Source organism: Ursus arctos, unplaced genomic scaffold (genome assembly GCF_023065955.2).
Source record: "Ursus arctos isolate Adak ecotype North America unplaced genomic scaffold, UrsArc2.0 scaffold_26, whole genome shotgun sequence".
NCBI classification, from domain to species: domain Eukaryota; kingdom Metazoa; phylum Chordata; class Mammalia; order Carnivora; family Ursidae; genus Ursus; species Ursus arctos.
Window position 1 is genome coordinate 29,304,162 of NW_026622941.1, and position 22,690 is coordinate 29,326,851.

General features: G+C 38.2%; 1 protein-coding gene and 1 non-coding gene across 3 annotated transcripts in view; one reads left to right on the plus strand and one right to left on the minus strand.

Annotated features, from left to right (window-relative positions):
• PKP2 (plakophilin 2) overlaps positions 1-22,690 on the minus strand; it is an 88,951-nt gene that overhangs the window by 49,250 nt on the left and 17,011 nt on the right. For both annotated transcript variants that reach the window (XM_026502120.4, XM_057318823.1), the window contains exon 4: positions 14,068-14,203. In XM_026502120.4, coding sequence (XP_026357905.2) covers positions 14,068-14,203 — 136 coding nt within the window. The remainder of the gene's footprint in view (positions 1-14,067; positions 14,204-22,690) is intronic.
• On the plus strand, positions 17,572-17,676 carry LOC113258111 (U6 spliceosomal RNA). Its single transcript, XR_003317127.2, has one exon. It is a non-coding gene; the product is annotated as a U6 spliceosomal RNA (small nuclear RNA).

Below are 22,690 nucleotides of genomic sequence, written 5' to 3' on the forward strand. Positions count from 1 at the left end.
AGATGCGATTACAGAATTAGCCAAAGTGGCATATGGAAGCCTCCACTGACCTGATTGGGGGGGGCGGGTGGCGGAAGACAGGCTTTCCTTCCCCTGTCACCTCTACCCCTTTGGCTTTCAGCACTTGCTCCAGCCCTGAAAGAAGGCACTGCAGACACACCAGGCTCAGATAAAGGCTGAAATCTGCTGCAGCTCTAGTTACTGTAGAATTTGAGTCTCTAGTGTCTAGCACCTAGCTCAAATTGAAAAATAGACTTTAATTACTTTTATCCATTTTTATCAAGCAGAATGATACAAAATCAATATCAAATGTTGATGATATTCTCCTTATTGGATATAACTAGAAGGACGGTTGGTGACGGATTCTGTTCATTAGGACCAACATCAAATGTACTGTCCTTGCCCCCTTTAAATTCAGGGAAGCAGATGGGACCAGAGAGGTTGCATGTGTTTCCCAGTTATACTGAATCCTCAGGGGATTTGTTCGTCCTTTTGGGGAAAGGAGACAAGAAACAGACTAACATGAATGTCTCAGAACTTCAAAAGAGCTTTCATTTGAGATGGTTTCTAAATATATGGAAGGGCTCTATTCTGATTCTCTTTCCTGCCAACTATAAAATAAAAGATGAGGATTTCTGGTGGCAAATGAGCAGAGGGAACAGACTGACTCCTTTGGGGCAAGAGCTCCCTTATGCCCTGGTGCCTTTGCTCTCTTTTTCTTTCCCGTCTGGAACGCTCTGACCACTATGCCTCACTTCCGGCAAAACCCCACTCATTTTGCATGAGCAGGCTCAAATGTCACCTCCGTGAAATGTCACTCCCCTTCTCTCTTTTCTTCCCATTAGAATTAATCACTCCCTGCAAATTGGTATAAACTTTCAGGAAGGCAATTGGCAATATATGTCAAAAACTTTAAAAATATTCTCTTCTAATAACCTTCACTAGGAAATAAATTGAAATGCACACACACATAATTGTAACTACATTATTTATAATAGTGAAAAATTTGAAACCATAAATGTCCAACAAAAGGGAAGACTAGTTAATGATTGTCACATATCCTTATGTTGAAGTTTCCATGGGAGAGGCAGAGCAATGTTAGAACCGACCGATATTTTATTAGTCATTATAGTTCCCTCACCAGTCAAATGGAGATTATCTAAGATTAACAATCTGCATGCAGGGTATATAGTATTCACTCAGCACACGGTAGCTACTACTATCATCGTTAATATGCCACCATTAATATGAGGTATGCAAAATATTGCTAATGTTATGACAAAGTGCTTATGATACAGTGTTCCTGAAAAGAACTGTGTAAAATATCTATGTTTTGCCATTCAAACACAGACATAAAGAAGGAAATGAAATTAGGGAGTTTGGAAGAAATGAAGGGCATATGAGTTATGAAAGCAGCTTGTTATTTTGTATTTTTTTTAAAACAAGAAGCATGTATTTGTGCATATTTTTAAAAATCACACAAAAAACCCCCTACAAAGCTATATATTCAAGTATAGCTATGTACATAAATGCATTTAAGAAGTCAGAGAACAAAAATGATAACAAGAGTGGGAATTGTGGGTATGTTTTTTCTTTTTTCTTACTTTCTCAAATTCTGAGTAATGAATTCATATAAGTTTATAATAAGATTCTGCAAGACAGTTATGGCAGTCAATACTTCAGTGATGAGATCTGAAGCAGGCATACAAATAAGGTCAGTTTTAGACGGTCTTGCAGATTAAATTAAGGGGTTTGTCCTTTCTCCCACAGGCAAGGGGGGCAGCTATTGGAAAGGTCTCCCTTGGTGCTCTGAGGCGACTATCAGAAGTGGTTAAGAATGGAGGAAGGGAAATGAACCAGGAAGCAGCTGGATTAAACATCGTGATAGGGATTAGCACAGTAGCACTGAGTGGGGGAGGGAAAGATGTGGGTAGATTCAAGACACTTTTACTAGCAGTACTAATAGGTCTTAAAAACTGCATGAACATGAGTAATGTTGAGAGGTAAGAATAAAAGAAAGTTCAAAGTCTCTGTTCAAGTTTTTGTGTCACACCACTTGGGTGAACTACCACTCACCTACAAAGAAATAATATGCTCTGATTCATTACTTCGGGGCAGGCATTGTACCATTATCTGACTGCACTGACTGCATTCTCACAATTCCTTCTAGTAGGACTATTATTTCAACTTCAAAGGTAGGTATCCTGAGGCTAAGAGAGGTTAAATATCTTGCCCAAGGTCACTGAGATAACTAGGGTGCTGGGTTCACCCTGCCCCGAGTGACTCCTGAGAATTAACGCTCAAACCACCAAGGGTCCTGCCATCCAATCCAGTAGGAAGAACAAGTTTAGAAGGAGTGTTGGACACTAGAGAAGAAGAGCAAAAGAAGATAATGTGTTCATTTTTTGAAATGCTGATGTTGAGTTCAGGGGGATGTCCAGGAAATAAATGGACACATGGTTTGGAGCCCAGGGCAGAGACGGGGCTGGAGATGCAATGAGTCATCAGAATCTTTATCATATGGGAACGGAAGTTGTAGGAGTGGATGAAACAGGTCAGGAGATGGTGTCGAGGGAGAAAAGTCCCAGGAAGGCATCTAAGGAACATGAACATTTAAGGGACAGGTTAAAGATAAATTTTTCACAGAAGAAACCCAAAGATGCCAGAGAGATAGAAAAAGAACCAGGAGACTCTGGGCCAAAAGAAGAAAGTTTCAAAAAGAAGAAAGAGACCAACCGTGTTAAATGGGCTGAGTCCTAATCAAATAAAATAAGGATTAAAAAGTTGCCACTGGTTTCAAAAGTTTATGATTTAGATTTTTTATCTTTATGTACACTTTGTAATTATTTTTTTAAGATTTATTTTATTTTTGAGAGAGAGAGCGCGCATGTGCATATGTGTGTATGGGGGAGGGGCAGAGGGCGAGCCCCTAGCGCCCAAGGTGGGGCTTGATCTCAAGATCCATGAGATCATGACCTGAGCTGAATTCGAGAGTCAGCTGCTTAACTGACTGAGCCACCCAGGAGCCCCTAATATTTTAAGTAATTTTTACACCCAATGTAGGGCTGGAACCCACAACCCTGAAATCAAGGGTCGCATGCTCTACCGACTGAGCCAGCCAGGTGCCCCTGTAATTGTCTTTTATACATAACTTCAAACACTATAGCACTATGCTAAATATTAGCAGGATTGTGTTAATGTTCTTGGGTTATAACATAATTCTTAAATTTTTCTACCATACATATATATTTTTAGGTTTCAGTGTGATTTTCATGTTTCATTACTCTCAAAACCAGTGTTTGTCCTAGCTTTAGAATAAGAGCCAAGAATGCAAGCACAGCATTAATCCTATATATAAACAAAATGATATTTATAATTAATTAGTAACTTAAGAGATGGTAGAAATCTAGCCCAACTTGAGTAACAAAAGAAAAATTCAAGTATTTCCATATTAGAAAATGAAAGCATGCATAATAATGCCCAGCTTTTTAAAATTGGAAATAGAAAAGATTTAAACATTTATCTGATTTCATCATAGAAACTTTTAGCCCAATTTCATCATAACTTTTAGCCCAATTCTCTTCACCTATATGTACAAAGAAAGTTCATTACTAGTTAAATATATATATATTTTTAAATCCTTATTCTTCCCATGGAACAAACATAGGCAAAGGGGCAGTGAGAAATAACCAATAATTATACAGCTTTTTTTTTTTTTTAAGATTTTATTTATTTATTCAACAGAGATAGAGACAGCCAGCGAGAGAGGGAGCACAAGCAGGCGGAGTGGGAGAGGAAGAAGCAGGCTCCTAGCAGAGGAGCCTGATGTGGGGCTCGATCCCATAACGCCAGGATCACGCCCTGAGCCGAAGGCAGACGCTTAACCGCTGTGCCACCCAGGTGCCCCTATACAGCTTTTAAAACCAAAATATTCTAGGGGCGCCTGGGTGGTGCAGTCGTTGGGCGTCAGCCTTCGGCTCAGGGCGTGATCCCGGCATTCTGGGATCGAGCCCCACATCAGGCTCCCCTGCTGGGAGCCTGCTTCTTCCTCTCCCACTCCTCCTGCTTGTGTTCCCTCTCTCTCTGTCAAATAAATGGATAAAATCTTAAAAAAAAAAACAAACCAAAAAATATTCTAGACATGGGGATAGGTTTTTTGAAGAAACACCTAAAATACATATGCCATGAATAGAAATATTGACAGATTTGTCTTCGGAAGAATTTTTAAATCCTGCATGATGAAAGATGCCATAAAATGCGTAACACTGGATTATATATAATATTACGAATAGATAAAGAACTCCTACGAATCATTAAGGAGATACAGATCTTAGTAGAAAAAAACAGTCAACAGAACTCTTTTGTCTGCCTCTACTTAACTGACCTGCAGGATTACCTACATTCTTTATTCCCTCTGTGAACTCTATGGATTCAAAGCTGCTAGGTTACTAGACATTGGACTTTGAACTCTTATTTCTACTAGTTGAGTTACATGTTTTCCAAGGATAACTTAGGTGTGTTTACCAATGTATTTAGGCCGACTGTACTTGTTACTGTAATCATGTAATTTATTTACCTGTTCTGAAAATGAATGAAATATAACTGTGAAAAGAGTTCTGTCTCTCTGAGAACTGATCTGCATGCTCTGGAAAGACTAGAAAAAGGTAAACAGCTTTAAAAAGCTCTTTAATTATTTTTGGACAAAATTAATGTAAAAGACTAGGGAAAATGTAAAAATCCAGAAGGATTTGAACTCAGATGAATTAGTGCCACTAAGTTCTCATTTCACTTTAAAGAAACTAAAAATTGCAGATGATACATAATGGATATATTTTATGAAAGATTATGACAAACTGTGTAATTGTGTGTGTGTGGTATGTGTGTATAAATTTTTTTTCTCTGTAACTGATTAAATGACCAACTCTTAGTCTTGATTTCAAAAAACAGGAAAATTTCTACCATAAACAGATGGCTTTTTTTTTTTTTTTTTTGCTTATTAGATTAACAGAACCAAACAATAAAGAATAATTTTGTGATGATATATGTAAATGGGCACTGGGACACAATGTTACTGGGTTGTAAGTTTACACAATTTCAGGGAGAATTTATTAGGGAATTATTTATCAAAACTGATAATGACTCAACAGTGAGAAGGACTGGATTTGCCTACCACCTGAAACAACTTTTAAAAACAGATAAAACATGCAATGGTTTCAAGAACTGGACATGTAGCAATGATGGATAGTGATCCCTCAGGGATGGAAAACAAGCAAGGTGAGCCCCACTGCTGTCAAAGATCACTGTCTTGAGAGAGTTCTCAGGCTATAGCGTGCTGAGGGAAAACCCAAATGGAATTCCACAAGCAGAGTGGAGAAGACAGAATGCAGAAGTAGGGATTAATTAGTCCTAGAATAAACGCTGCTCTGGTTCCACCTAAAAAATCTCAAATGCAAGATTTGAAAGGATCAAACTGTTTTCAAGTAACTACATCCTAGAACAAAGCTCAGGAATATTTACAGAAATATAAAAATACCCAGCATCCAACAAGGAAAAATTCATAATACCTGGCATTCAATGAAAAATTTCCAGGAATGCAAATAAGAAGTGCACACAGATATGAGAATTAGCAGACAAGGTCATTCAAGCAGCTATTTTAACAGTCTTTCATATGTTCAGAAATCTTGAGGAAGGATGGAAAATGTTAGGTAGAAAAAGAAGATATAAAAAAAAGACTGAGATTTAACTTTTAGAGAGGAAAACGATAATTTATGAACTGAAAAAAACAAACAAATCCAAATGAGATTGCAGAAGAAAGGATCAGTGAATTTATTTATTTATTTATTTATTTATTTATTTATTTATTATTATTTTTTTAAAGATTTTATTTATTTGACAGAGATAGAGACAGCCAGAGAGAGAGGGAACACAAGCAGGGGGAATGGGAGAGGAAGAAGCAGGCTCACAGCAGAGGAGCCTGATGTGGGGCTCGATCCCATAACGCCGGGATCACGCCCTGAGCCGAAGGCAGGCGCTTAACCGCTGTGCCACCCAGGCGCCCCAGGATCAGTGAATTTAAAGCATAGCAACTAAGCAGATCTAAAAGGAAACATACAGGGGAAAAAAAAAACTAGAGAAAAAGAATAGAGTATGGATGAGCTATGAGACAACTTCGAGCAGCCAAATATGTATGTAAAAAGTTCCCAAAGGAAGGACAGAAAAAATATTTGAACAATTAATGGTTGAAAAATCCAACCAAAACTGCAAAATTTGATGAAAAGTAAAAAATCTAAAAATTTAAGAAACTCAGTGAACTCTCAAGCACAAGAAACCTAAGGAAATCTACACCAAAGCACACTGTGACCAAACTGCTCAATATTAGTGATGAAGAGAAAACCTTAAAAGCAGCTTGGGTGGGCGGAGAGAGACACAATATGCACAGAGGAACAATAAAGATGATAGATCATTTTTTGCCTGAAGAAACACAAGTGAAAAGCAACAACTTTCAAGTACTGGAATAAAAAACTGTCAACCTAGGAATCTACTGCTAGTGAAATCTCTCAAGAGCAAAGACGAAATTCCTTTTCAGACATACAAAAGCTGAAATAGTTAATCACCAGGAGACCTGTACTAGAATAAATGTTAAAGAAAAATTCTTTAGGCAATGGGAAATAACCGATAACATCTACAAAAAAAAAAAAAAAAAAAAAATGAAGACCACCAGAACGACTTAGATGAAATGGATAGTCTTCAAACTGCACAAACTACCAAAGTTCGCTGGGAAGAGTACATAGCCCCAAATGCCCTGTATCACTAAAGAAACTGAATTTATAGTTAAGAACCTAGCTAGCCTCCTTACTGCAGTAGGCAGTGTTTCAATCTCATGCTCTGAAGGCCCTGAGTATAGTTAAGAACCTCCCACAAGAAAACTTCAGGTCCAATTAGCTTCACTGGTGAATTCTACCAAACATTTAAGTTTGATTATCAAACTTTCAGAGAATTGAAGAAGAGAGAACACATTCCAATGTGAAGCTAGTATTACTCTCAATCCAAAATTGGATTAAGACATTACAAGAAAAGAAAATTACAAATCAATACCCTTTATAAATATAGCTGCATAGTTGCTTTAACAGAATTTTAGCAAATCTAATTTTAAAAAGTAACAGTACATCATGACCAAGTGGGATTTATCCCAGGAAGGGATAACATTTAAAAATCAAAGTAATTTACCATATTAGCAAAATTAAGATAAATACCATAGAAATATTTTAATGAGAGAATAAAGCATTTGATAAAATCCAACAACCACTCCTGAGTAAAAAACCAAAACAAAAACTCTGTAAAATTAGAGATAAAGGCAAGTTCTTCAACTTGAATGGAGATTTTTGAAAAACCTACGGCTAACATCATACTCAATAGTGAAAAGTTAAAGCTTTCCTTCTGAAGATCAGGAACAAAAGAAGGATGTCCATTCTGACCACTTTTATTCTTTTTTTTTTTTTTTAAAGATTTTATTTATTTATTTGACAGAGAGAGAGACAGCCAGCGAGAGAGGGAGCACAAGCAGGGGGAGTGGGAGAGGAAGAAGCAGGCTCATAGCGGAAGAGCCTGACGTGGGGCTCAATCCCAGGACCCCAGGATCACGCCCTGAGCCGAAGGCAGAAGCTTAACCGCTGTGCCACCCAGGCGCCGCTGACCACTTTTATTCTAAATAGTACTGAAGTCCTAGTTGGTGCAATTAGACAAGAAAAAAAAATAAGCGGCATCCAAATTGGTAAGGAGAAAGTAAAACTGTCATTATTTGCAGATGACATTATATAGAGAACCCTAAAGACTCCCCCAAAGCTCTTCTAGAACTAATCAATGAATTCAGTAAAGTTGTAGGATACGATATGCAAAAATCTGTTGCATTTCTGTATACCAATAATAAACTACCAGAATTAAGAAAACAAACTCATTTACAATTGCATTAAAAAAATACCTAGGAATAAATTTAACTGAGGAAGAGAAAGATCTGTACACTAAAGATTAAAAGACAATGAAGAAAGAAACTGAAGACACAAATAAATGGAAAGATATTCCATGCTTACGGATTAGAAAAATCAATATTGTTAAAATGTCCATACTACGCAAAACAATCTACAGATTCCATGCTTCCTATCAAAATTCCAATGGTATTTTTCATAAAAATAGAACATACAATACTAAAATTTATATGGAACCACAAAAAGACCCTGACTGGCCAAATTAATCTTAAGAAGAATAAAACTGGAAGCATCACGCTTTCTGATTTCAAAACTATATTAAAAAGCTATAGTAAAAAAAAAAACCAGTATGATATTGGTATAAAAAGATGCACAGATCAATGGAATAGAATAAACACTCCAGAAATAAACCTACACATATATGGTCAATTAATTTACAACAAAGAAGCTGAGAATTCACAATGGGGAAAGGAGCGTCTCTTCAACAAACAGTGTTGGGAAAACTGGACAGCCACATGCAGAAAGAAAGAGGAAAGAAAGAAAGAAAGAAAGAAAGAAAGAAAGAAAGAAAGAAAGAAAGAAAAAAGAAAGAAAGAAAAGGAAAGAAAGCAAGCAAGCAAGCAAGCTGGACCACTATCTTAGACCACACACAAAAATTAACTCAAAATGCATTAAATCTTTAACATGAGACCTGAAACCATAAAACTCTTAGAAGAAAACATAGACAGTAAGCTCTTTGAAGTCAGTCTTTGCAATGAGTTTTTGGATATGACACCAAAACAAAAGGCAACAAAAGCAAAAATAAACAAGTGGAACTAGATCAAATAGAAAAGGAAACCATCACAAAATGAAAACGGCAACCTATGGAATGGGAGAAAATATTTGCAAATCATATATCTGACAAGGGGTTAATATTCAAAATATATAAAGAACTCACATGACTCAATAACAAAACACAACAACAATCCAATTAAAAAATGGGAAGATCCGAACAGATATTTTTCCAGAGAAGACATACGGACGGCCAACATACAGAAAAGGTACTCAGCATTCTTAATCATCAGGGAAATGCAAATCAAAACCACCATGAGATATATCACACCTGTCAGAATGGCTGTTACCAAAAACACAAAAAAATAACAAGTATTGGCAAGGATGTGGTGAAAAGGGAACTCTTGTGCATTGTTGGTGAGAACATAAATTGGTACAAACACTCTGAAAACATTATGGAGGTTCCTCAAAAAGTTAAGACTAGAACTACCTTATGATTCAGTAATTCTACTTCTGGGTATTTATCAGAAGGAAATGAAAACACTAACTCAAAAAGATAAACAAACTCCAATGTTTACTACAGCATTATTTACAATACCCAAGACATAGAAAAAACCTAAGTATCCGTTGATGGATGAATGGATAAGGAAAATGTGGAATATATACACAATGGAATATTATTCAGTCATAAATAAGAAGGAAATCCTGCTGTTTGCAAAAACATGGATGGACCTTGAGGGCACTATGCTGAGCGAAAGACAGTGAACAGATACTATATAATCTCACTTACATGTGAAATCTAAAAACAAACAAAAAACAAAATCAAAGATACAGAGAATAGACTGGTGGTTGCCAGAGATGGGGGGTTTGGCATGGGTGAAATGGGTGAAGGTGGTCAAAAGGTACATACTTCCAATTATAAAACAAATCATGAAGATGTAATGTACATCATGATGACTAGCTATTAATACCATATTGTATATTTGAAAGTGCTAAGAGAGTACAACTTAAAAATTCTCATTACAAGAAAAAAAATTTATAACTGAATGGTGATGGATGGTAACCAGACTTGTGATCATTTCACAATATATACATATATCATGTTTTATACCTGAAAACAATATATTTTTCTATATTACTATCAATATAACTCAATTATAACTCTAAAAAATAAGCAGGAAAAAGAAATGGTGTTAAAAATATTAAAATATAAACTTCTTCCTTCCTTTCAAAAAGAACCACATAAAACCCCCCCAGATTAAATTCCTAAAAACAAAACAAAACAAAACAAAAAAACTTACAGGTTGCACCATACTTAATAGAGAAAGAACAACCAAATGCTCCCCCCTATGATCAAGAACAGGACACGCTGACTCTTACTTCTTTTTAACACTGCACTAGAAGTTCTAACCAATACAGAAAGAAAGAAAGAAAAAAGAAATATAAGTTATCCAGACTGAAAAGGAAGAAACAAAATTGTCTTTATTAGCAGATGGCATGATATATGTAGAAAATCTGATGAATCTACAAATATTCTACTAGAGCTAAGAGTGAATTTAGTAATATTGCAGTAAAACTACAAAATACAACTGAGAGCAATTAAAGAAGACCTAAATAAATGGGTTAGGGGTCAGGTCAGGGGTCAGAAGACTCAATATTGTTTAGATGAAAATTCTCCATATATTGATCTATAGATTCAATGCAATTTCAAACAAAATCCCAGCAGTTTTTTTTTTTTTATAAAGAAATAGATTCTAAAATTTATGGGACTGCAAAAGACCTAGAATAGCCAAAATCACTAGAAAAAGAACAAAGTCAGAGGACTAACACTAGCAATCTTCAATATAAAGCTATATTAATATATAAAACTATAGTAATCAAGACAGTATGAGATTAGCATGAAGACAGACCAATAATAGATCAATGAAACAGAGTACATAGTGCAGAAATAGACTCCCATATATGTGATCAATTCCTTTTCAACAAAGGCACAAAAACAGTTTAGACCCAAAATGATAGTCTTTTCCACAAATGTTGCCTAAACAATTGCATATATATATATATATACATATGTATATATATATATGTAAACATATTTATATCTTTTAAAAGAAACCTCAGTCCACATCTTGCAATATATACAAAAATTCATCCCAAATGGATCACAGACCAACTACAAAATCTGACACTTATAAAACTTCTAGAAGAAAATATAGATTATCTTTGTGACCTTAGAGTGAGTGACCAGAAAGATTTCTTGGATATACCACAAAAAGCACAATCCACAAAGGAAAAAATTTATAATTAGACTCCATAAAATTAAAAACTGTTAAAAGAGGGGCGCCTGGGTAGCGCAGTCGTTAAGCGTCTGCCTTCGGCTCAGGGCGTGATCCTGGAGTTCCGGGATCGAGTCCCACATCGGGCTCCTCGGCTGGGAGCCTGCTTCTTCTTCTCCCACTCCCCCTGCTTGTGTTCCCTCTCTCACTGGCTGTCTCTCTGTCATATAAATAAATAAAATCTTTAAAAAAAAAATAAAAAAAATAAAAACTGTTAAAAGAATCAAAAGATAAAATACAACTGGGAGAAAGTATTTCCAAGTCATGTATCTGAAATAAAAAAAAAAACAACTTTATACCCAGAAAACATAAATGTCAAAATTCAATGACAATTGAACAAAAACCGAAATAAAAACGGGCAAAAGAACTATGAGCTATCACCTCACACCTGTCAGAAATGGCTAAAATCAACAACACAAGAAACAACAGGTGTTGATGACATGTGGAGAAAAAGGAACCCTCGTGCACTATTGGTGGGAACGCAAACTGGTGCAGCCACTGTGGAAAACAGTATGGAGGTTCCTCAGAAAGTTAAAAATAAAACTATTCTATAATCTGGCAATTGCACTATGGAGTATTTACCCAAAGAATACAAGAATATTAATTCAAAGGGGCACATGCACCCCTATGTTCACAGCAGCATTATTTACAATAGCCAAACTATGGAAATGGCCCAAGTGTCCACTGACTGATGAATGGATAAAGAAGAGATGGTATACACACAATGAAATATTACTTGGCCATAAAAAAAGAATGAAATCTCGCCATTTGCAATGACATGGATGGAACTAGAGAGTATTATGCCAAGCAAAATAAGTCAGAGAGAGACAAATACCATATGATTTCACTCACATGTGCAATTTAAGAAACAAAACAAATGAGCATAGGGGGAAAAAGAGAGAAAGAGAGGCAAACCAAGAAACAGACACTTAACTATAGAGAACAAACTGATGGTTACCAGAGGGGAGGCGGGTGGGTGGACAGGTTAAATAGGTGATGGGAATGAAGGAATGCACTTGTGATGAGTACCAGCTGTTGTATGGAAGTGTTGAACCACTGTTTTGTACACCTGAAACTAATGTTACATTGTATGCTAACTAAATGGAATTTAAAATTATTTTTAAGGGCGTCTGGGTGACTTAGTTAAGTGTCTGCCTTCGGCTCAGGTCATGATCCCGGGGTGCTCCCTGCTCAGTGGGGAGCCTGCTTCTCCCTCTGCCTCGGCTCCTCCCCCTTGCTTGTGTGTTCTCTCGCTCTCAAATAAATAAAATCTTTAAAAGTATTTTTTTAAAAAGGAAAAAATGGGCAAAAGATTTGAACACACATTTCAGTAAAGAATACATATGGATGGCAAATAAGCATGTGAAAAGATGTTCAACATCATTAGTCCTTTGGAAATCTAAGTTAAAACACAATAAAATACTACTACAAACCAGCAGGCTAAAATTCAGACTGATCAAATATTAGGATGTGGAGGAACTAGAAGTCTCATACATTGCAGGTGGGAATGTAAAATGGCACAGCTATTTTGTAAATAGTTTGGCAGTTTCCTAAAAAGTCGAACATACAACTACCATATCATCCAGGCATTCCACTCCTACGTACTTATTTACCCGACAGAAATGAATACATATGTTTGTACACGTATGTTCATAGCAGTTTTATTTGTAATAGCCAAAACTCAAATGTCCACCAATGGGTGAGTGAATAAACAAATTAAGGTGTGTCCATACAAGGAAATACTAGTCAACTATACTCACACACACACACACACACACACACACACTTTTGATACACACGACATGGATGAATCTCAAAAGATTAAAGCTCAGTAAAAGAATCCAGAGGAAAAGCATATATACTATATAATTTATGTAAAACTCTAGTAAATTCAATATAATCTATAGTAACAGAAAGCTGATCATTGGTTACCTGGGGACTAGAAGAGGGTTGGAGAGGGGTCAGATGTATGGATTACGAAGGGGCACAAGGAAACTGTGAAGGTAATGAATATATTCATTATCTTCATTGTGATGATTTCATGATGTCAAAACATGGCAAAACTTAAATGGCCCTTAATAAAGATGTTAAAAAACGAGCAAACAAAACTGGTACATTTATACAACAGAAATCTATGTAGCAATTTTAAAAGAATGAAGTAGGACTAATATATACCAAACATTTCCCAGATACAGGGTTAAAGGAAAACAAAGTGTGGGGTGCTATACATAATCTGCCACCATCTGCAATTTTGTTTTAAACAAAAAATGATACCAGTACCAACCCATCCAATAATTGTTTCTATATGCACAGAATATCTCTGGAAAGAGACCCAAAAATTGATGAGAAAGAGAGATAGGGAGAGAAGGAGGGAGGGAGAAAGAGAGAGGACAGAAGAGTGAGAGAGAAGGAAAGAGGGAGATGGGGGGTAGGCCGAGATTTGGTGTGGAAGGGAAACAGTTTTCACTACATACCTTTTTGAACTACGATTTTTTTCCTGCACAAATGTACCACTTTTCCAACAAACATAAAGTGACCTATTGATTCCATTTTGGTGGGTTCTGTCCTATAGAACACTTATGCCAGGATGCCTGGGTGGCTCAGTCAGTTAAGCGTTTGGCTCCTGATTTCGGCTCAGGTCATGATCTCAGCGTCGTGAAATTGAGCCCCACAAGAGGCTCCACGCTCAGTGTGGAGTCTGCTTGAGATTCGTTCTCCTTCCCTCTCCCTCTGTTCCTCCCCCCACTCGCATGCACGTGCGCTCTCTCTCTCTCAAATAAATAAATAAAATCTTCTAAAAGAAGTCTCAAGACTTTTACTTATTTTATTAATTTGTTATTTAAAATTGACCTATAACTGACAAATAACTCAATAAAGATTTTTTAAAATTTAAATAAATTATTGCTTGCAGTTTGCATGGCCACCATAACAGAGGTGAAAACATGATCATTTTAAACTGGACTTAGGATGACACTCACCCTTTTCCGCGCTTCAGACTTCTGGAAGCACTCGTGCTGTATGAAAGTAGCTGCAGCAGAAATCCTGGGTGGCGGTGTGTGGTCGGCATCGAGCATACTCACTGCTCGCTCCAGAGTCATCTCCATGTCTGCATTCCTAGACAGACAGTCACACATTCAGCAGAATTCCAAACCTGCTCCCTCCTGCCTACCAACCTGCCTACCAACCTCATTCTCCAGAAATGACTCAGCTAATATCTGAAAGCACCTAGGACATCTGAGCCTTGGCTTCTCTTCACCCAAAAGAAAAATCAGCACCTGAGATCAGAAGGTACAGGAAGCCAGCAGTAGAAATATTCCAGCTCTGGTCAGACTAGCCTCTGAAAATGTCACTGAATTGAGCAGAATCATAATATATACCAAAGAAAGAAGGCAAACTCTGTTTAAGATAAATATGTGTTGTATGATAATCACATATTAAAAGGTCACTTTAAAGGCACAATATGGGGTGCCTGGGTGGCTCCATCAGTGGAGCCACTTAAAAACAAACAAACAAATAAATAAATAAAGTCACAATAAGTATAATTTAAAATAAATTTGGTCTTCGAAATTAAAAGTTATTTCTGCCATGGTAATGTTACACCTGGGGATGAAATATCTTCCTTCAATAATCATTAGTTTTTCTCAAAGCTGCTCAGAATCTGTTATTTCACCTGGAAATGAGTTTTTAAAATAAGCATTCAAAAAGTTTTCTAATAAATATAACAGTAGGTAAACAGTAAAAGCCAGAAAAATTGAATTTGTTGTGTTCAAATAAGTCATGCTGATGTGACAGAATCCATCACGAAAGGTGACGATTAAACATAATTATAATATGCTTTTTCTTAAAGAAAACAATTTCATACTCATTCTGTTACCATTTGCTTTGCCATTGCAATGACATTTGGTTTAGGTCTATCTAGTAGCACACTTTTGTCCTTTACTAACTGCAGGCATTTATAGTGATGATGAAATCTGATGCAGTTTGACACAAGAGAGAATACTCTATAGAGGACAAATAAAATTGCCACTTGTAAAACAATAACTCCCAAATGCCTCATCGAACTGGTTTTTTCTTCCCTTTTATTTCTGCCTGGAGGGTAACCAGGTTAGGCAACCGATTATCACTGTGGATGTTAACACATTCCTGCTTTCCTTAAGCACTGACTCAGAGAAAGCAGACTCAGCATGGCAACATCTTAGAACTGTGGCTAAACACACGCCTTAAAGGTATCCTAGGACTTTGGCTTCAAAGAGAGCTATACCTGATTCATTCCTGGAAATGGAGAATAAAGAGATAGCTAGGCTGGGTGTTTTCCAGTATTTGCTAACAAGCACAATGAATACAGGCATACCACGTTTTACTGTACCTTGCTCCACGATGCTTTGCAATATTGCCTAATTTGAAGGTTGTGGCAACACCGTGTCAAGCATGCCTATCGGCGCTTTTTTTTCCAACAGCTTGTCTCTGGGTCACATTTTGGTAATTCTCACAATATTTCAAATTTTTGCTATGGTGATCTGTGATCGATGATCTTTGATATTACTATTGTGTTTATTTGGGGGGGCGCCATGAACCACACACACATAAGATGGTGAGCTTGACTGATAAATGTGTGTTCTGTCTCCTTCTCCTTAGGGCCTCCATATTCCCTGAGAAACAGGCTGAAATTAGGCCAGTTAATAACCCTACAATGGTCTCAAGGTGCTTGAGTGAAAGTTGCACGTCTCTCACTTTAAATCAAAAGCTAGAAATTATTAAGCTTAGTGAGGAAGGCATGTTGAAAGCCAAGAAAGGCTGAAGGCTAGGTCTATTGCACCAAACGGTTGGCCAAATTATGAACACAAAGGAGAAGTTCTTGAAGAACTTCAATGGGGAGTCCGCTTCTCCTTTGCTCTCTGCACCTTTCCTCCCCACCCCCCACCTCGCTGCCCACTCGTGCTTGGTCTCTAGCTTGCTCTCTAAGTAATAAATAAAATCTTAAAAAAAAGAAAAAGAAAAAGTGAAACAACCTTATTGCTGATATGGAGAAAGTTTCAGTGGTCTGGAAAGACCAAACAAGCCACAACATTCCCTTAAGCCAAAGCCAAAAGCACAGCAAGGCCCTGACTCTCTTCAATTCTGTGAAGTCTGAGAGAGGTGAGGAAGCTGCAGAAGTGTGAAGCTAGCAGAGGTTGGTTCATAAGGTTTAAGGAAAGAAGCCATTTCCATAACTGATAAGTGCAAGGTGAAGCACTTTAAAAAAAAAATTATTTATTTGAGAGAGAGAGTGCGAGTGCACGCATGCGCGTGCACGCTGGAGGGTGGAGGGTAAAGGAAGAGGGAGAGAAAGTCTTAAGCAGACCCCTCACTGAGTGCAGAGCCTAAGTGGGGCTCAATGTCACCACCCAGAGATTAGGAACTAAGCCGAAACCAAGAGCTGGATGCTTAACCAACTGCTCCATTCAGGCATCCCTCAAGGTGAAGCACTTTTAAAGATACACATTTTTAAATTTTTTGTTTTGTTTTATTTTATTATTATTTTTAAAGATTTTATTTATTTGACAAAGAGAGAGGCAGCCAGCGAGAGAGGGAACACAAGCAGGGGGAGTGGGAGAGGAAGAAGCAGGCTCCCAGCAGAGCAGGGAGCCCGATGTGGGGCTCGATCCCAGAACTCCGGGATCACGCCCTGAGCCGAAGGCAGACGCTTAACAACTGAGCCACCCAGGCGCCCCTATTTTGTTTTATTTTTTATTGGAAAGAGAGTGCATGCAAGTTGGAGGGGGAGAAGAAGAGGGAGAGAGAGAATCTCAAGCAGACTCCACGCCCAGCATGGAGCACGATACAGGGTTTGATCTCACAGACCCTGAGATCATGACCTGAGCCAAAATCAAGAGTCAGATGCTCAATCGACTGAGCTACCCAGGCGCCCCTAGGTGAAGTACTTTTGTAGAAGCCACAGCAAGTTATCCAGAAGATCTTGCTAAGATAATTAATGAAGGTGGCTACACAAAACAACAGATTTTCAGTGTAGACAAAGCAGCTTTATATTAGAAGATGCCGTCTGGGACTTTCATAGCTAGGGAGGAGAAGCCAAGGCCTGGCTTCAAGAAACAGGCTGACTCTTTTGTTAGGTGTTATTGCAACTGGTGACTCTAAGTTGAAGCCAATCCTCACTGACCATCTCCAAAATCCTAGGGACCTTAAGAATTATGCTAAATCTACTTAGCCTGGGCTCTGTCAACGTAACAATAAACCCTGAAGGACAGCACATTTGTTTGCAACATGGTTTACTGAATATTTAGCTGACTGTTGAGACGACTGCTCAGAAGAAAAAGATTCCTTTCAAAATATTACTGTTCATTGACAATGCACCTGGTCACCCTAGAAATCAGATGGAGGCATACAACAAGATTAACGTTTTTATGCTTACTATCACAATATCCATTCCGCAGCCCATGGATTAATGAGTAATTTTGACTTTCAAGTCTTACTATTTAAGAAATGCATCGCTTTGGCAGTACATATACTAAAATTGGAACCATACAGAGAAGATTAGCATGGCCTCTGCACAAGGATGACATGCAATTTGTGAAGCGTTCTACAGTTTTTATAAATCGGGAATAAAAGGCCCAGCATAAGTATAGTCAATGATACTGTAACAGCATTGTATGGTAACAGATGGTAGCTACACTTGTGATGAGCATAGCATAATGTATAAACTTGCTGCATCAATATGTTGTATACCTGAAACCAATGTAACATTGTGTGTCAACTACATACACTCAAAAAAATAAATACATAAAAACACTGCACAAGGCTATAGCTTCCATAGATAGTAATTCCTCTGACGGATTTGGGCAAAGTAAATTGAAAAACTTCTAGAAAGGATTCACTGTTCTGGGTGCCATATAAGAGCGTTCCTGATTCAAGGTGCCTGGCTGGCTCAGTTGAAAGAGCAAGTGACTCTTGATCTCGGGATCATGAGTTTGAGCCCCACGTTGGATGTAGAGATTATGTAAATAAATAAAACTAAAAAAATAAAACAAAGAGCATCCTGACTCACAAGAAGGGGTCAAAATATCAACATTAAGAGAAGTTTGGAAGAAGTTGATTTCAACCCTCACAGATGACTTTGAGGGGTTCAGGACTTCAGGAGAGGAAGTAACAGCAGATGTGGTGGAAACAGCCAGAGAACTAGAATAAGAAGTGGAGCCTGAAGATGGGACGAACTGCTGCAATCTCATGATAAAACTTTAATAGAAGAGGAGTTGCTTCATATGGATGAGCAAAGAAAATGGTTTCTTGAGATGGAATCTACTCCTGGTGAAGATGCTGTGAGGATTGTTGAAATGACAACAAAGGGGTTAGAATATCACTTCAACTTAGTTGATAAAGAAGCCCTAAGGTTTGGACGATTGCTTCCAATTCTGAAAGAAGTTCTGTGGGTAAAATGCTATCAAACAGCATTACATGCTAAAGGGAAACCATTCATGAAAGGAAAAGTCAATCAATGGGGCAGACTTCATTGTCTTATTTCAAGAAATTGCCACACCCCAACCTTCAGCAACCACCACTCTCATCAGTCAGCAGCCATGAACATTGAGGTAAGACCGTCCACCAGGAAAAAGATGACCACTCTCTGAAAGCTCAGACGATGCTTAGCATTTTTAGCAATAAAATATTTTTAAATTAACATATGTACATTGTTTTTTTAGACGTAATGCTATTGCATATTTAATAGATTATAGTGTAAACATAACTTTTATGTCCACTGGGAAAACAAAATATTCATATTTGACCCACTTTACTATGATATTCCCTCTACAGTGGCTGTCTGGAACCTAACCCACAGTACCTTCGAGGTATGTAAATTCTCTTATAGCAGGCTAACCCACTAATACATGTGCAGAGATGAGTGCGTGTATGTGCAGTGTTGTGAATGGTGTGTTTGTGTGTGGGTGGGTGTGACACAGGTGAGGAGGTAAGAGTAATGGGACTCATAACTAAAAACCAATACCCAGTGCTTCGGATACACATGTTCAAACATACCAGTGTTACCTCATGAATATAAGGGTATTAAGAATGAAACAGAACAGTTCTGGCATCTGTACTGAGGATTATATAATGATCTCATATTTTAAAGCTGTGCCTCAGGAGACAATTTAATGGGTAAAAAATGTAGGCTATTACTATTTGAGTCACTTTTATTTAGTATAAACACAGCTTTTAAAAGAGATGAAGGGGCGCCTGGGTGGCTCAGTCGATTAAGCAGTTAAGCGTCTGCCTTCAGCTCCGTCATGATCTCAGGGTCCTGGGATCGAGCCCCGTGTTGGGCTTCTGGATCAGCGGGGAGTCTGCTTCTCCCTCTCCCTTTGCCCCACCCCCCACTTGTGCCCTCCCTCTCTCTTAAATATATAAATAAAAATTTTTTAAAAATTAATAGAAGAGATGAAAATATTTTACATGCATGGACTCCAATGCCTTCACAGAGAAATCAAAACTCTAACACTCTCAATCTCGTGGCAATTTTAAGTGTTTACCTTCCAACACTATAGGTGTTTTAACTGATGAAGGATCATTTATACGAATAGCCTTCTGTTCAATGCAGTTTTTTTTTTTTTTTTAAGATTAAGCCTTTAATCTACTTCGTAAGTCACACATGACTCAGGAAAGTTTGAATTTCCCAACACCGTAACACCCACAAATAATTCCATTACTCTAATCCTTTATTTTCCTGAACATGATTCACAAAGGAGCTCTGCATCCACTACTGGTCAAACTAGTGCTACCTCACTGTATCATTAAAAAAATTCCCAAACCAAAGGAAGACTTCCTCTTCAAGAAGGTCTGCTACAGGTGTGAGGGTGTCGATTTTCTGTCTTGTTACTGTCTGTGAAGCCCAACTCTGTAACACAGCACACATTCTGACCCCAGTCTGGCTCCATCTCCTTGCCATCCTCACCCCCTCCCTTCCCTCCTCTGACTGCCTACCCCATCCTCCAGCCCCGACGAGCTTTAATCCTTCTCTGAACACTGCGTGCCTTCTCACAAGCTGCTCTGATTTTTCTAGAAAGCCCATCATTCTACCTCATTCTTATCCATTCTTCATGACTCAATTCAAATATCAACAGCTCTGTGAGATCTTTCCTGTGTCCCTATCCCCAGCTACAGGTTTTCTGAATTTCCTCCTCTGTTCTCCCACAGCATTCCTCCCCTCCTTCCCTCTCTCTTCCCTTTCTCTTCCTTCCTCCTTCCTACTTCCCTCCCCACTCAATCACAAAACACTTCGTGAAGCCTGTGGAAATGTGGCTTGTGAGATGGGGCGGAGAGAGGTGGGAGAGGAGAGTCAGGAAGAGTTGTTGGTCCTGTGCCCCATGACTGCCTGAACACATTCTCCAGAATTGAGTCTTTTTAACAACTTTAGATAATGTTAAAGTGATGTCAATATAAGTTAAAAATGCAAGAGGAAGCAGTGTAAAATATCTTTGGCCAAAACAGGAGATGATATAGGAAAAAAAATTAAAAATGGTACTTTTTTGTGTGTGCAATCCTTCAGCAACCAGCATTCCTGCTGACTAACAACGCAGCCCTGCCCCAGGCTAGTTCCCAGATACTATATATATTAATAGGGCTACACCTCAGAGGGCCAAATCAATGTGAGATGATGAATGGAAAGCTTCGGGGTGTTGTCAGATGCTCAGGAAACACAAATTCCCCCACTTCACAAAGATTTAAGTGTGATGAAAGCACTGCTTTGGGAATATGCCTCTGGCGTGGGTATGTGTTCCTAGAGACCGTTTTGAGGGAACTAGAAGATTGTTAGCTGAGGCAATAAAGCCTTGAACTGGGCCATTAAAAATAGAAATGGAAAGAAAGATATAGTTGAAAGATACCTGAAGAATCAAAGAACTAAAGACATCAGTAATTAAGAGGATATGGAAGATCTTTTCTGCTCTGTGCCACTCTATGTCATGAGCTTGACTGGTAATGGTACTAGGGATCCGATCTCTTTCCATAGGCTCCATCTACTAATCTCAGAGCACAATGCTCTTTTGTTCTCCGAATTCCCATAACCTACGACTGAATGATGTGTCTTTTTTTCACCGATCCTGTCTTAGACCTTCTATAGTCCATTCCATTTTCTATCTCTGGCAGTGCTGGGTACGCTACAAGAGCCTGATACTCATTTGCTGAACCACCAGTCCCCCACAGGTACAAAAATCATATTTTCAGAAAAACAGATCTGGAATGTTTCACTTGGTAATTTCTTAAACCTTTTTCATCAGTCCGATTTAGACCAGATACTGACTCTCTTTCACTCCAATGCCTTGACTTCCAGCTGCCTTAGTGTAACTGTCTGACCGGCCATTCTTCTTTTAGAAAGAAAAGATCCATTGTTTAATACCTTATGTTACTATGTAGGTTTATAATTGTACCTACCTACTCTGTAGGAATGTTCCACATACATGAAAGAACTCTTCTTTACACATGAGACTTTCACTGGACATAAAAAAAAAAAAAAGTAGATTCCAAAAATGGGCTGGATAGGTTTGAAATGGGAGAGAATGCGGGGCAAAGGAGAACACAGGTCCCAGAGCCAGGACTCTCAGGAGGTGGCCTAGGGAGCTGAACTGCCATGGGGGACACCACAGGAAGGAAGAGACAAGGACACCATAGACACAGGCGTCAGGCACAGACGCCAGCTTGAGGACTTATTTTTCTCATTATAGGAAATACTGCTGAGTCCCTTCCCCTTTTACAGAGAGCAAAAATTTCAAGAAGAGCTCATTTTTATGAATGGCAACTCTCTAGAATGGCAACTTCAGGAATTGTCAAGAATAGAATTCTTACCCTTTATTTTAAATTTCTTGACCCCCAAGTGTTCCTTCTATTCTTTGAAACAGGATTAATTATTCTAATAAAATCTGCCCTGTCCATTAAAATAACTCAAAACAGCATAGTTAATACTTCTAGAATCTGAGCAACAGAATTCTTTCATTCTCTCACCATACATTTATTTAGTGCCCATAATGTTTTAAGGTACTGAGAGTATAAAGATGATAAGACACTCACAAGAAGTTCAAAGTCTAGAGGAGGAGACGTAAGAAGTGAATGAGCACAATGTATTATTTTGGCAGAGACACCCACACGGTGCAGCTATCTAGGGCACCTCGATTACGAAGGGGGTGATCAGGAAATAGGCAGGATCTGAGCCACATCCAGAATCATGAGGAGCCAGGCAAAACCAGAGCTACTGAGGGGAAAAAGAGACAGACAGAGACAGACGGATACAGATACAGATAGATGGGAAAAAGGACGGGAGGAAGGAAGAAGGCAGAGAAAAAGGAAATATATGAATGAATATCTATTAAGTGAAGATGTTCCGAGTGGTTTGTTTTTGCAGGGGACATGTGGGGGATGAGAAAGGGTGGAGGGGAGTGGGACTGGAGTGATAAGCAGAGGTGAAAACGCGGACTGGCCATGTTTTCTAGAAAGTAGGAAAACTTGGTGGAATTATGGAAAGGTTAAAATTGAGGCAGAGAGAAAAAAAAACCGAGGCAGAGAAAGAATCAGATTTGGGAAGATCATTCTCACGGTCAGAGAACAGTTCTGAGCAAGCAA